The following is a 14,368-nucleotide window of genomic DNA, read 5'->3' as shown; positions in this document are numbered from 1 at the left end:
GTTTGGCTAAATTTAAAATAAATACTTGTCAGAATTTTCTTATGTGTTTTATATTGTGATACTTGGATTTTCTTGAGTCTATATTTGGAGTCTGTTTTCCCATGGAACTGAAAAGCTAACGATCACTTCGTACCATTTAGTCTACACCTAGTTTATATAAAGTTTTGCCTGAAAGGTAAGCTTATTTTCAAGGATGCAGTAAAAAAGAATATTTAGAATGTCACCTTCTAGCCTGATTCAGGTAATCAGCAGTTGCCAATATAGTATAGTTTTAGCATGGCCACTGGTTCCTCTGTCTAAGAAAGGAGGAGCCTGGACCAAAAATATCAAATGATTGATTACCACCGCAAACATCCATGCTGTCACTTCAAACTCTTTGTATCCGCTTCTGACTGACTGCTCTCCTTAACTGTTTCTACCAGACTCAAACAATTGACATCTAGTTGCATTTATTCCGCTAAGACATTCTATCCAATCAACTAGTGTTCTATCTCTCCATGCATCTAGCAGATTAAGCAGACTAGTCGATCATACCTAGCAAGAATGTCTTGCCTAACTGCTAGTCACATCTACATATCTCCAGACAAAAACGTGTGGAAATTTATGGTTCAAATCTTTTTACTAGTAAGTTTATCATTGCATGACGGTGGGAGCAAACCAACCAAGAGTTGGCGAAGTTCCCTTCTTCTAAATAACATCAGAGTAACCCCTCACACCCCCTCTCCCCCTAGAAATGCTTTCGATATACTATAGGGCACAAAGTGAATCCGATGGGGACCTCCTAGATGTCTCTTGCAGCTTTCGTGAGGTAGTCTACATCTGTCAGCTGCAGGAGTCTCACGTATTTGGGGCAAGTCAACTCTCAGAACTCCTTATAAAGGAGAGCCAGGTAAGGACGCCACAGCTTCCTGAAGGAAGCTCCCCGAGCAGTGAGAGCTAAGGTGAGCTACTCCATACCCAGCACAAGCCAGAGCCGGCAAAGCCACCCAAGGTGGAAACATTGAAAGTGCATCAGTGTTCCAGTGAGCGAGGATTTGTTGGAGAGCCACCCCCAGTGCCAAGCCGATCTGTGGCTGGAAGGTAAGGAGATTAAGGAGTCCCAGGATGACATACGTAGGATATCAAGGTATTTGGGTGTCAAGGTGTTTGTCGATTATCTTTCATGATGTTCTTCTAGTATTGTGAGTTTGGGGCATTCCCAAATCAAGTGTACCAGTGTCCTGGGGGAGTCACAGTGCCTCCAACAATTCGTGCTAAAAGTGAAATTACTCCTGTACAGATTCACAGGGGTAAGGTACCATTACGTGGCGATTTTTGTAGCTGTCTCAATACAGGCTGCATTATGTGCCGTATGGCACACTCGGTAGTACACCTCTTCCAATACCTTAGCTGTGAAGAGACTCCCCAACCCCAGTTCCCAGAATTACTGTCCCAGCATCTTATGCACTGAAGGTGTGTTGCAAAATGGCATAGAGATTGGTAATAAGAGCCATTTTTCGAAAGCTGTGAAGGGCCACTGTGCTCCAGTACACAGCTCTGGGTGTATCATCCAGTGTCTACTTTACAGATCTCCCTTACTTTCTGACTCCGGAAGTACGTAGCCATCCTGTAAGTGCTGAAAAAGAGCGGCCCTCTTCAAAGAAGTGTCAGTCAGTACGACAGCCGACACTCTGCCAGTGGCAAAATGCAGCTTGTTCTCGGCCTGGTGTAAAGGCTCCATTGTTGACTATTGGGGTCAGTGGGTAGGGGAAATGTGGAAAGCTCCTTGCGTAAGGCCGCGCAATACCACACTTTCAAAACTGCATTGGCTACTGGGGAGGAATAAAATCCCTACAGCCTCTGCGGACTGGCCCCAAATGGGAACTTCCAGAGAGAGGTACGCGCAATTGGGCGGTCCATAAACAACCATCGCTTTTTGGATTCCCCCATGGACCACTCCACCATATTGAATTGAGTAGCTTGGTTATATTTGAGGAGGTTCGGAATCCCCTGTGCCCCTTTCAGTGGAGATTGGTAACTCAATGTCCAGCTCATCTAGGGCCGCTTCTCAGCCCACACAAAGCAGTTCTGTTCACTTGGTAGGATCTGAATCATTCCGACAGTGGATTTAATCTGTAGCTGCTGGAAGAAGATTTTCGGGAGCACTGTCATCTATATTGCTGTAATCTGGCCTAGCCAAGAAAGGGGATAACGTTTTTTTTGACGTGTTGAGGCATTTGGTAATTAAAGGAGGAAACTCCTTAAATGGTATGGGTGAGTTGTATTTCTAGATCGGGAATAGAGATGGATTGCCATTGGATCAGATTCCAGTGCACAAGAAGTGTCAACGTTTCAGGGGAAACTGGGAGGTTGAGGGCCTGCGACTACTGTATATTTATGCGGAACCTGCTCTGCTGCCAGAGGGATCAGTTTCGTCCACGAAGGCAGTGAGAGCCTCCTGGAAATTATCTAATGCTACAAAGACATTGCCTGCATAGAGAGCAAGAGTGTGCATCTCCCTGCCAAAGGTAACTCCCGTAAGGAGCGGGTTGTTCCGGGCCCATCGGGCAAAGGACTCCATATACACAGAAAATAACTGATGTGAGGAGGCACCCCTGCCTTGTCCCCCAACAAATAGGAAATGGGGACGAAGTCTGGCCATTGACCCGTGCAGTTGCTGTTGGTTGAAGGAGTGGTGCCGCAGCCAGGGTGACTGATGCTGGGATCAGAGTTCGATTCTCGGCGCCGGTGGCAGATTAGCCCAGCACCACGTGACTCTGGGCAATAGCTTGCTTAATCTTCCCGACGGGCCCCAGCGCCTGTAGACCCTTACGGGTGATTGTTCGCGCTTTACAAATGTTTGTTATTATTATTATTATTATTATTATTATTATTATTATTATTATTATTATTATTATTGGATGACTGTAGTTACTGAGGACCCAGGACCGAAATCAAAGTACAAAGCCAAAGTGGGCAAGCGCCGCCTCAAAGAAAAAGCCAGTGTACTTGGTCAAACGCATCTATAGCCAGGAGCATAATCTCCCGCCTGGGGTGCTTGGCTTTATCCAGCATTAGTGGGTTCAGTCAGAATGATAGAATGCCAGTAAGAAGCTTCAGGTCTATGTTCAGAAGAGATATTGGTCTATAGGACCCACAGTGCCCAGGATCTTTCCCAGGTTTGGGAATGACCATTGTAGATGCCTCCAGCATGAAAGACTAGACCGTTCTCGGTCCATTGATCACCTTGAACAGTCATGTCAAAATGGGAGCTACTATCGGACTGAAAGTCTTGTAAAGCTGAGCTGGAAAACCATCCAGTCCCAGCATTTTAAGAGCCTTAAATCTTGCAAAGCCTATATAATTTGATTGCTCGGTCGAGCGACTCAGCCTGTTCCACCGTCATAATCGCAGTGCGAGCATTCGTGAAGTATGAGTTTCCACCAGTTTTAAGATAAAATCTCCTTCAACCTTTCCTGTTAAAAAAAAGGATCCTTCTGAGCCAGCTCCCCAGACCCTTTCTTCCTTCACCACTTTAACAGTGGAACAAACCACCAAACTTATTGCCGCTACGAAATCTGGTTCTCCCTCTGACCCATGTCTTCAAAAAATTCTTCATATTTCCCCACAAATTATGGCTATTCCTCTGATGAGAATTTTTAATTCAATGTTCACCACAGAGTACTTTCCTATAGAGTGTAAAATGGCCTCTATACTTCCTTTGTTAAATAAACATAATTTGGACACTAAGGAACCCTTTAATTACAGACCAATCTCAAGACTGTTTTCTTGCAAAAGTAATTGAAAGAGCAATAAATACCAAACTATCAGTCTTTATCAATGATAACACCATCCTGGATTCCTCTCAGTTTGGATTCTGTGCTCAACACATCACAGAGCTACTGAGGAGGTCAGACAGATCTTAGACAGTGGGGGGAACGCACCTCTGATCCTCCTGGGCCTGTCAGCAGCCTTTGATACTGTTGATCATGGGCTGCTGCGGGATCGGTTAAGTTCCATCTGTATCAAGGGCAAGGCATTGTCCCTTCTAGGCTCCTTTCTGTCTGAGCGATCTCAGGAAGCTGCTTTGGGGAACATGGTATTCTCCCACCCCACCTTTCACACTGCCTTGTGGGGTATTCCAGGGCTCTTCTTCTCTCCAACGTTCTTTAACCTCTACATTACTCCTCTTGATAGCCACTTCTGTTCAGTATTTATCAAAGGCAGCGCCTTAACACCCCTGGGTATTTGCTGCGCAATGCAAATTACTCATCATCATCATCATCTCTATGCCCAGCAAACCCCCTCCAGCTGTTGGGCATAGAGGTCCTCGTAAAACTGGTGGAAGGTGGATGTGATGGAGTCATCCCCCCTGATATTGGTGCCATCATGCTCCTGGAGGGAGTCCACCTCTCCCAACCTGCCTTGGGGCACGAAGTTAGTTGGCCAGCAAATGCCCACACTTGTTCCCCCTCCAACATTAAAGGTAAATGTAAATGTAAATGTATAGGCATTTATATAGCGCACTACTTACCCGGAGGGCAGTGAAGTCTAAGCAAAGCATACTCGGCTTTATTCAAATCTAAGGCAGTGTGCAGTGTGCAGGCTGCCTCCAACTGCCTCCAAATGCAAGGCATGCCCGTGCGCTTGTTTATCGGTTCCAGCTCCAGCATTTCCTTCCGTAACTGCTCCCTCGTGTCCTGCCAAAGCTTGTTATCGGCCACAGAGATGGGCATGAGTTCACCTTTAATTCCTGCTTTTAACATCTCCCAGAGGAAGGAGATAAAAGTATCAGTGTTATCATTTAAAGCGAGGCAGTTTGTGATGGCTTTGTTCCACAATGGCAGGCCTCTGAAGAAGGGTTTCTCTCATTCTCTTTGGCTTAAATGTCCCCTGTGAAGGCGAAAGACCCAGGACTGTGACATGGTCAGATAGGGAACAAGGTTCAATATCAGTGTCTGTAAGCAGAGTTTGGATCCCCAAATAATAATCCAGCTGGGCATAAGTCTTGAGGGAATAAAAGGTGTAGTCGAGGTTTAGGGGGAGTGTTCTCGCCAGAGGTCCCTGAGGCCCAGTTCTCGTACTCATCGGGCTCCTTCTAGAGATTTGGCCCCGGCTTCCCTATTTCTATCTGCCAACCTGTTAAGCTCATTGTGAAACATAATTAGATCCTCACCCAGGAGCATCCTACGATCCTGGTATGACATGACCTCTGTGAGTGCCCGGCGAAGTAATGGCTCCTGCCCCTCGTTGGGTGCATAAAGGGAGCCCACAACAAAGGATTTATCTCCCACATGCATTCTGTTCCCTAATAGGTGCCCCTTAATTTCTGCCAGTTTGTCCCGTACCTTCCCCCGGAAGGAGAGTGAGACCAGGAGGGTCACCCTGCTGTTATGGTATCACCAGATGAGAAGTACTGGTGTGGGAAGGTCCGGGATCTAAGTATACAGCAGTCCCCAGGAAATAAATGTGTCTCCTGTAATAAGCCCATATCTGCCCTGAGTTGTTCTGAGTAGCAGAGAATCGCCTGGCCTGGTTATTAAGCCCCTTTACACGTAGGGTGATAATGTTTAGCTGTTCATGTGTTAGCGGAGGTCAGTCAATGCTCGAGAACTAACAGATGTGTAATGCAGTAAATATCACCAAATATTGATATTTCAAGATGTGGATGTATTGACCACAGCTGAAGCAGATCACCCAAGTAACTGTGTAACATGGAATGCCTCAGACAGGCAAAACATAATACATTCTAGATAGACATGACATAGGTGATGATGTAAAGCAACCAGATCACCACAACATCTCCCTTCTTTACATAAAAGTGAATAACTTGAACAAAGCTAATTATGTGGAAAAATAACACAACAACAATAAAACAATACGTACATGAAAATCCTAAAACCAAATGGGAAAGAATTGTTGCAAAGAAAATATGGTTAAAAGAAGACCTCAATCACGAAACCTTAAGGGTCTGACTATATTTCTCCTACCGGACCTACGTACAGATAACTGATAGGAGTTGGACTTTGGTACAGCAACATGGGAATCAGGAGAGGAAACTGTAGGAGGAACAGTATGGAAAGGTGTCTTGGATACAGCACTGGAATTATGAAAAGAAACATCATCATGCATATGCACCTTGGCCACTCTTCCCTTATTCCACCATTCATTTCTACTAGTTTTAACCGCATTCTTTGTTACCACCTCAATCCTGACCGGAGGTTTACATTTTGACAAACCCATAGGAACATGATTAGGATCCTTAATGCGGACCAATCACCTTCCTTAAATTTGTCCTCCACCGGTTTTACCCTGTAGGTAGCATCATAATGATTTTTCATTTTGGTTCGATATATTCTTCCACTTTGGGTCTCACAACTTTATCCATGTTTGAAAATATGATCTTTTCTGGACTGAAATTCTCTCAACCAAGCAGGACAAAGTCGTGAGGCAGGCGGTCGTCCTCGTAAGACCTCGAATGGTGAGATACCAGAAACTACATTTGGACAGCATCTATGAGACCACAACATTTCCTCTACAGCCGTGCAAATATCAAACTTGTTTTGAATTCCCCATTGGATACATTCAACTAAAGTGCGATTCATTTTTTCCACTATACCATTGGCCTGGGGATGATATAAGGCCACACATTTATGTTTGATCGCATTATTATCAAGAAAACTTCTCATCTCTTTAGAGACAAAATGGACACCATTGTCCAAAACAATCTCTTTCGGGAAACCTTCTCTTATATCAAGTTTTTCAAAAACTTAATGACGCTGAGGGTATTAAGCTCTTCTACAAATTTTACCTCCCACCATTTGCTGTAATAATCAACTAAAACAATAGCGAACCTCAATTTCCTTGGAAGTGTGCCAAAAGGACCAATGAAGTCTATAACTAATTTTGACCAAACTGCACTTGGTAAGTCAACAGGTTATAACTGAACTGCTTCAGTTTTTAGACTTTTGTCACTTGCACACACTACACAACTACGGACACTAGCAACAATATCGGCATCCATTCTGGGCCACCAATAACTATCCCTGATTTTTCTCTTAGTTATAGTTTGGCCCAAATGTCCCTCATGGCCATAAATGACAATTCTATCTCTCAACGAAACAGGAGGAATGAACTTGTCTCCGCATACTAACATCCCTTTACCTTCAATAGACAATTTATCCACTATCTTGAAATAAGGTTGCAAATATTGCGGAAGAGTTCTTTCCTTTGGCCAAGCAGACATAACGTACTCTTTTACATTTTACAATTCCCTGCCTTTCAAGGATTCTGAAAACCACTCCTGTTCATTAAAAGTGGTGTCATGACAAACGTCAACACTCGCAATCAACCATTCTTCATCATTTTCATCACCATTTTCCTTAAGATCTGTAAAACTAATGGGTGAACGAGACAAGTAATCTGCCCTTATATTCTGACGGCCAGGTATGTACTCAACAGAGAAATTGTATTGCAATAATTTTGAGCTCAAACGTGCAATTCTTGGTGTATGATCTTTTATGGTGATCCCACTCAAAATACTGACCAAAGGCTTGTGGTTGGTTTTAAGCACTAATCTTCTTAAACAAATGGCATTCACTAATGATAGCAATACAACATTTGAAAACTAACTTATTCCACTAAATAAGTATGTGCATATTACACCATACTACTTTGCTTCTAACGCGGAGTATATTTACTTTCAAACTTTAAGCTACCAGTTTAAATTCTGTCAATTAAACAAACACAGAGCAGCTTAAAATTACTTTTCCACGGACAGAAAATTACAACTTTTCTTCCACTTGACAGATTTCACTCTAAGTTTGTAAGAGGTGAACAGTTGAGTTAAGCCAGAAACACACTGCAAGTTATTTTATATAAGAGGAGAAAGTCGTAGATAAGAGGAAACAGGCTTGTGGATGTTTTCCTTAAAAAGTAACTTTCACAGTTCATTAAAACTAAACATCGCCTCAGAAATGCACAACGAGTTAAATATCATCTTTGCGCTCAGTTTTGGGTAGCGAACTGTCAACAGCTTGTGAAAACAGATCAATCCAAAGTCAATAATAATTATTTAGCGCAGAATTAAAACCTAAAGATGAATATATACAAGCCTGTATCAATGGAGTTAAAACTAGTTTGTTCCGAGTTATGTTCAGATAAAGCAATCCTTTTCTCTGAAAATGGTTGCCTTTTCTTTGACAATTGTTGCTTGAAAAAAAAATATATATATCGTCCTTTAATGCGTGGATTCTTTGCTATGGCCAAATCGTCGCCAAATTGTAATGAAGTAAATATCACCAAAGATTGATATTCCAAGATGTAGATTTATTGACCACAGCTGAAGCGGATCACCCAAGTAACTGTGTAACATGGAATACCTCAGACAGGCAAAACATAATACATTCTAGATTCACATGACATAGGTGATGATGTAAAGCAGCCAGATCACCACAAAATGCTTGAGAATGAACTATTGATATTTCCTAAGAAGTGTTTTCCTTTTCTCTGAAATATTTCATTGTTCAGACTAATAAGCTTATAATGTTTAAGGAAACTGTGTAACCTGAATTACTTATTCTTCAGGATTGTATTCTTTTTACTTACTACATCACCCTCATCCTATCGAAGACGACCAATAGAACAGAGTGGTCTGACATTTCTGGTGATGCCAAAGGCATAGAGTATAATTGTCCAGATTTTTGGAATCTAAGGTGCGTGTGTTTGTGATCAGCTTTGCAGCAGTGAGCATTGACGACTTGGACATCTGAGGACTAAAGCAAACTATGACATAATACTGCGATCAGCTGCTGACCGGTATGCTAGCGCAGTTGAAACTTTTTGGCTGAAAGGTTTGTTTCATGCTGCTGTGACTTTGTTGTTGCAGTGACAGACTGAGACAGATTTCTGTCTTTGCGAACTGGAACTGGTCACTTGGAACTTACTGAACTTTCTTAAGGGTTTGTTTGAGGGTCAACTGATTTCGTATCGACCCATATGCCATAGATGTCCAAATCTCCTTCAGCTGAGGAGGATGTTCCCTTAAAATCTTTGTATTTCCAAGAATATATTAGTATTTGATTAAACCCAATACTAATTGAATTTTAGACCTGTATCTTGGTTAACTTCAATGTTAGTTACTTCTGAATAATTATAACTGAACCTGAATTATAAGATATAAAGAGTCGGAATCAGCAGAATTTAGTATGAGTAAATTATTAATTTTATTCTTTAGCCGTTTCATTGAGTTTTTTCAATTGTATAAAATAACATTTGAATATATCAATTATCCGATTCCTGGTCCTCATTGGATAATTGCTCATCCTCCGAGTATCTAGTCTCTGTCAGACCAAAACAAGATCCATCGGAGGACCAATTGAGTGTGATAAGGTAGTGAGAGGTTCGAAGAATACAATTTAGAAATACTAACAAAGTTTAACGGTCCAGTAGAAATGCTACAAAACTGCAAGTCAGCCTCCTCAGCACCTGGGTGCCACCATCTTAGGCTCCACATCAATCAGCCGCATTGTGGGCTTGACTCTCTCAATGCAGCACCGCCGGATCTAACCCCTGCACCCAGAGACATCTACATACTGCGCAACCGTGAGAGGAGGCGGCTTGGGGCTCAACCGGTGCTGTATAAGCGGCAGGCAGCCGAGGATCACTGCGGTGAGAACTAGAAAGCCGGTCCTACTCATCTGCCATCTTGGCCACGCCCCATACACTTGGAAATTACGGATGCATCTGAGACTTCGCTTGCAGTGTAACCAGAGAACATTGACTTGTTAATATTTCGATAGCTGACCCTTAAATCTTCCCAGACATACACTTAAACATTTCTTTTTTCCCAGGATTTATCTTGCCTTTCAAGTTTTTTTGTAGTTTCACTTATAAATGCTTTTGAAAGCACTGGTCTGAGGACCCATCCTTCTGGTATCACACTTTTCTACTCTTTTTCCAGAGGTTAGACTTAATTTAGCAGTTGATTTCATGCCATTTATTCATCTAGTTGCTGACCCAGTGTGCTTGCCATCCAGCCTCCTGTCAGAAGGGCTTGCAGTTTTTGAAATATTATATGCATCTTTTAGTGTTTTACAGTATTTTATGATAGCTACCTGTTCAATGTATACCTTTGCTATTTCAGTTATCTTCAGGTTGACACGTATTAATACAGTTTGTCATAATTTGTTTTTCAGAATTCTACTGTACCCAAAATCTTAAAGGTCTAGGAAGGTATTGCGACCGACATGTCAACCCTGAGTAATGAATGTACACATTTGGGAACAATTGGAGAAGTAACAAAAGAAGACTTGATACAGAAATCCTTAGTAAGTAGCAGATTCCATTTATAACATGTCGAACCCACTAGCTGAAAATGTTGCCATTGTCTGGCCCTGGGTGTTTTTTGCTCTTCTTTTAGAGTGCAGTTATTATAATATTGGTGTTAGTTTGAACATGACGACAGCCCATTTAAGGAATGTTTGTATATAAGTTTCTTGATTTAAGAATCAAATAGGCTTGTGCTCGGTCTGGCCTAGATAGCTTTAACTGTCTCATCATTCTCTTGTAAGTAGAAAAAAACGAAATAAATGCATGGACGGGTTTTCTGTCATCTCTTCAGCCATAGTTTTGTTTAGCTGTCATTCACCTTTTGCTTCTACCCACAATAACGGATGGGGCAGTTCACTTAAGTCGTTGGCTTTCTTCAACCCTAAGTAGCATCATTTTGCTTGATCACATGCAAAGCCATCTAAAAAGTAGTGCACTTCAGTGTGAAGGCTGGTGAGCCAATAATTTACTTTTTAATTTTATACTTAAAGAAATGTTTATTGGCTTTTCAAAATAAAACTGTATCCCCCCCCCTCCTCCCTGAGCAGCTCCATCGTAAAACAGCACCAAATGCAATTGCTCAGCTATCTGTAACCTCAATCCACAGAGTGGTCTAATGCCCCCATTGTAAATCCCTTATAGTAAATCCCTTATAGTGACAAGTTTACACTCCCACAACTCATTCACCAGCGTGGCAATTTTGTACTTCTAACTATTTATTTCGTTTTCAGGTTTTTTTTGTTGCATTTGGCAGTGTTTTTTTGTTGATTGTTTTAATCGTATTGCATGTTTTGTGCAATAAAAAGTGTTATTATAATTAAGTACACCTGCCTTCTAATATACATTCACAAGCTACCAAACAAATTGTATGAGATGAATATTTTTTAAGCTTATTTTTATTGCAGGCTTATGGCTGCCACTTTCCTTTCTTTTGCTTTTTATTTTATGGTATATTCTTACAATAAAAAATATTGCGCCATTTTATTAAGCCCAGAACTGTGGGATTTGCCAGTGCTTGTTTTAAAGGGGAACACATGTTTCTAGGGGATGCGCACATTTTAACTGCTAATTGTTATTTCCATGAACCTCTTAAGAAAGAAAGAAAAAGATCCAACTTGCGTGCAAGTGAATGGGGTGTTTTAAGCCCATTATTGAATTCTGGAATTAAAGTAGCGTTACACACCACATATTTGTGCCTTCTCTCTTACTTCATGTTTAACTCGATGTGCTTGTAATTGTATAGGCCACACCAAATTCCAGATAAGGTGGTTATTTTATTATTAAAAATGCTGCAATCATGTATACATTTTCAAAGCTATACAATCTGATTCACCACCGTTTAAACTTTAACTTGCACTAGTAATAATGTGCCGATTATGCTATCCCTGCCCTTGATGGGCCCTTCTTTTTTGCTTCAAAAAATCTGAAAATAAGAAGGAGGAAGAAAGTTTGATTGGAAAACGTACCAAAAGTTGAAAGGTTATGAAATGAGAGCAATATATTTTGATGTGGTACTTCTCCAAATATCCATTTGGACAGTTACGACAGTAAGTTCTTTTAATATTTGACGTGGATTTTTTCTGGAACAATAGTGTGGAATTGTTTGTTGCACGCAGCACAGACCTTTTGTAAATTAGAAATGCATAAGAAGGCAACACATTTGGGACACCAGCAAATCCTGGATCTCCCCCAGGAAGTGTTAACAATCTACTACTGAATTACTTTCACACCTCCTTCCCAATGAGGGGCAGATGAAGGATCCTTTAGTATTGGCTAAGGATTTTCAGTCTTGTCAGCTTTGAATAGACAGTGTTGCCAGTATTTCTGTAGCACACTGTACTGTGACTTAGTTCTGTTTGCAACTTGAAAATATGTAATTCATTTTGATGATTAAGACCGCTTGTTCTAACATCATTTCCATATTCGCTTGTACTTGATTCTATTGCCAAGGCTTATTGCGAACTGCAGTAGAACACTGCAATCCTCAGACATGGTGCCTCCCAAAACCTTTATTTCACAACCCATGCACTCTGTTGAAAATCTTGTAGCTTTTCGTTTAAGATTTAGTAGTTTGGATTGTTTTCCACAATTAACTGTTTGTTTTGGTACTGCATTTCTCTCAGTTGTGTCATCTTATTTTTCTAGTAAAGTGTCAGAGAAATGGTTTTATTAGTCTTTTCTTTTACTTTATCTTTGCCTACTTACTTTTCTGGTCTTGGACAACACTGGGAACAAAGCATCCAAGAAGATAGATTAGTGCATTACTTTCAAGAGGTGTTCCATTCAAAATTTCGATCAGAACTCACATTTGTGCTCAAAGTTTCTTGAGCTTAATTGAAATTGTTGAATATAAAAGCTGTAATTCCTGCAGTAAGTGGTGTCCCTGGAAAATGTTCCATAGATGGTTTGTCATTATCCGAAGAAAAAATGGTAACCAGAATTTCCTCATCAGTATGGAGGAAAAGTAAGTTAGATTTTTCTCCAATAAAAACTTTTTTGAATAGCACAAGCGTTGATAATATAAGAATGTACAGTACAAAAATGCAGCCGAAAACTCATCCGCCTGTGGACTAGGGTGCAAATAATAAAGTCCTATTCTACTAAGCAACACTGAGAAATACTTTGAAGTCAGTGGCTACCAGTTTGCTCTTCATTTTGGTGACCCTCCATGACCTCCATTATTTACCTCCACTGTAGTGTTGAAAATGCTCAGAGATGCATCTACCGTACTTAATAGAAAGGCACTGGTGGACCTATTGTCATTACTGATGTCATTGGGTCCTTTAGCACTTTAGCAGTCTTTGACACAAAGGGAATTACCATAAATGAAGGAATTCATCCTTCCAAAAAAAGACCCAATGGATTCTCTTCTTTATTTGTAACTGATTCGATTCGTATGCTAGGTTTGGCTCTAAGGTGCTTCTGCCTTTGTTATGGGCATTAAGATCCAGAAAACCTGTGGTGCCATTTTGCGATGGTGTACTTCTTCTTTTCCATTTCCAGCATCTGTTGCACTTCTGTTTGTGGTAAACACTAATACGATTCTCTGCTCAAGGGGCACCACTTCATCCAATAATGATCTCCATAGAAATTATTGTAAAGTAATTTCAAAAGAAAGCGTGGTGCATTGGAGAAGGATAATGTTTTGGGGTCAGTGTAAACCACCACTAAAGAGCAATGAGTGTTTCATACGAGCAAGGGCTATCAATGCAAAAAAACACGCTGGAGGTTAAGGACCTCACCCGCACATATTTACTCGAGTACCCCCCGCACACAAGAACTTATTACTGCAATAGAGGGCATGCTGAACGGTAGGGGCACTGACTCGAATAGACTTGCTGCAGAGTTCTGCAAAGACCACAGATAAATATTGGGGCCATACTTAGCTTACATGTTTCATGAAGGAGTAGAAAATTGTACACAACTCCCAGCACCAGGGAAGCGAAAATAAGAGCCTATTAGGATGATCTCAGCTGTTCTATGTTGCTGATGAAGAGAGGTCTGTTGCATGCTTGATTAAGGGTCTTCCCAGTTTCATGAGAAACTGGTTCAAAGACAATGTGTAGTTCGGCATAGGTTTCTACCTCATTGCATATAGTAGAGACACCACACACACAACCAAAGACATTTGGGGACAGCTGACAGCCTACTTGGACAATGCTTAACGATAGACAGGTTCACCATGTATAATGTACCCATTTTCTGACTGTTCTCCCCCCTCCCCATACATACATACATACATACATACGTACACACACCCCGTCCAATACCCCACCCCCCCTCTTTCTGGACAAATTGGTATGCAGTTATGGCAGACTCACAATCAATGATGTATAGTCACAGTTTTTCCTGAACACTCTTGATAGTGTACGATGTATGTTGTAGAGGTAATCTAGTGAATCTTGTGCATTTTGCTGGTTAATTCAATCCCCCCATAAATAATACACACTACTTTTTCTACAAAAGGTGCATATTTCTTAGTAATGTTTAAAAAGAAAAGGGACTCTCTGTTGAAGTCTTGGTATGCCTACTCAATATGCTGAGCCTTAGCTGGAAAACT

General features: G+C 41.2%; 1 protein-coding gene across 2 annotated transcripts in view; it reads left to right on the top strand.

Annotated features, from left to right (window-relative positions):
* Window positions 1-14,368, top strand: part of USP33 (ubiquitin specific peptidase 33) — a 325,757-nt gene that overhangs the window by 25,905 nt on the left and 285,484 nt on the right. For both annotated transcript variants that reach the window (XM_086954140.1, XM_086954147.1), the window contains exon 2: window positions 10,176-10,307. In XM_086954140.1, coding sequence (XP_086810266.1) covers window positions 10,227-10,307 — 81 coding nt within the window. In that variant the 5' untranslated portion in view covers window positions 10,176-10,226. The remainder of the gene's footprint in view (window positions 1-10,175; window positions 10,308-14,368) is intronic.

This window comes from Lissotriton vulgaris, chromosome 1_1 (genome assembly GCF_964263255.1).
Source record: "Lissotriton vulgaris chromosome 1_1, aLisVul1.2, whole genome shotgun sequence".
NCBI classification, from domain to species: domain Eukaryota; kingdom Metazoa; phylum Chordata; class Amphibia; order Caudata; family Salamandridae; genus Lissotriton; species Lissotriton vulgaris.
The sequence above is the reverse complement of the archived record's forward strand: the minus strand, read 5'-3'. Positions and strand labels throughout refer to the sequence as shown.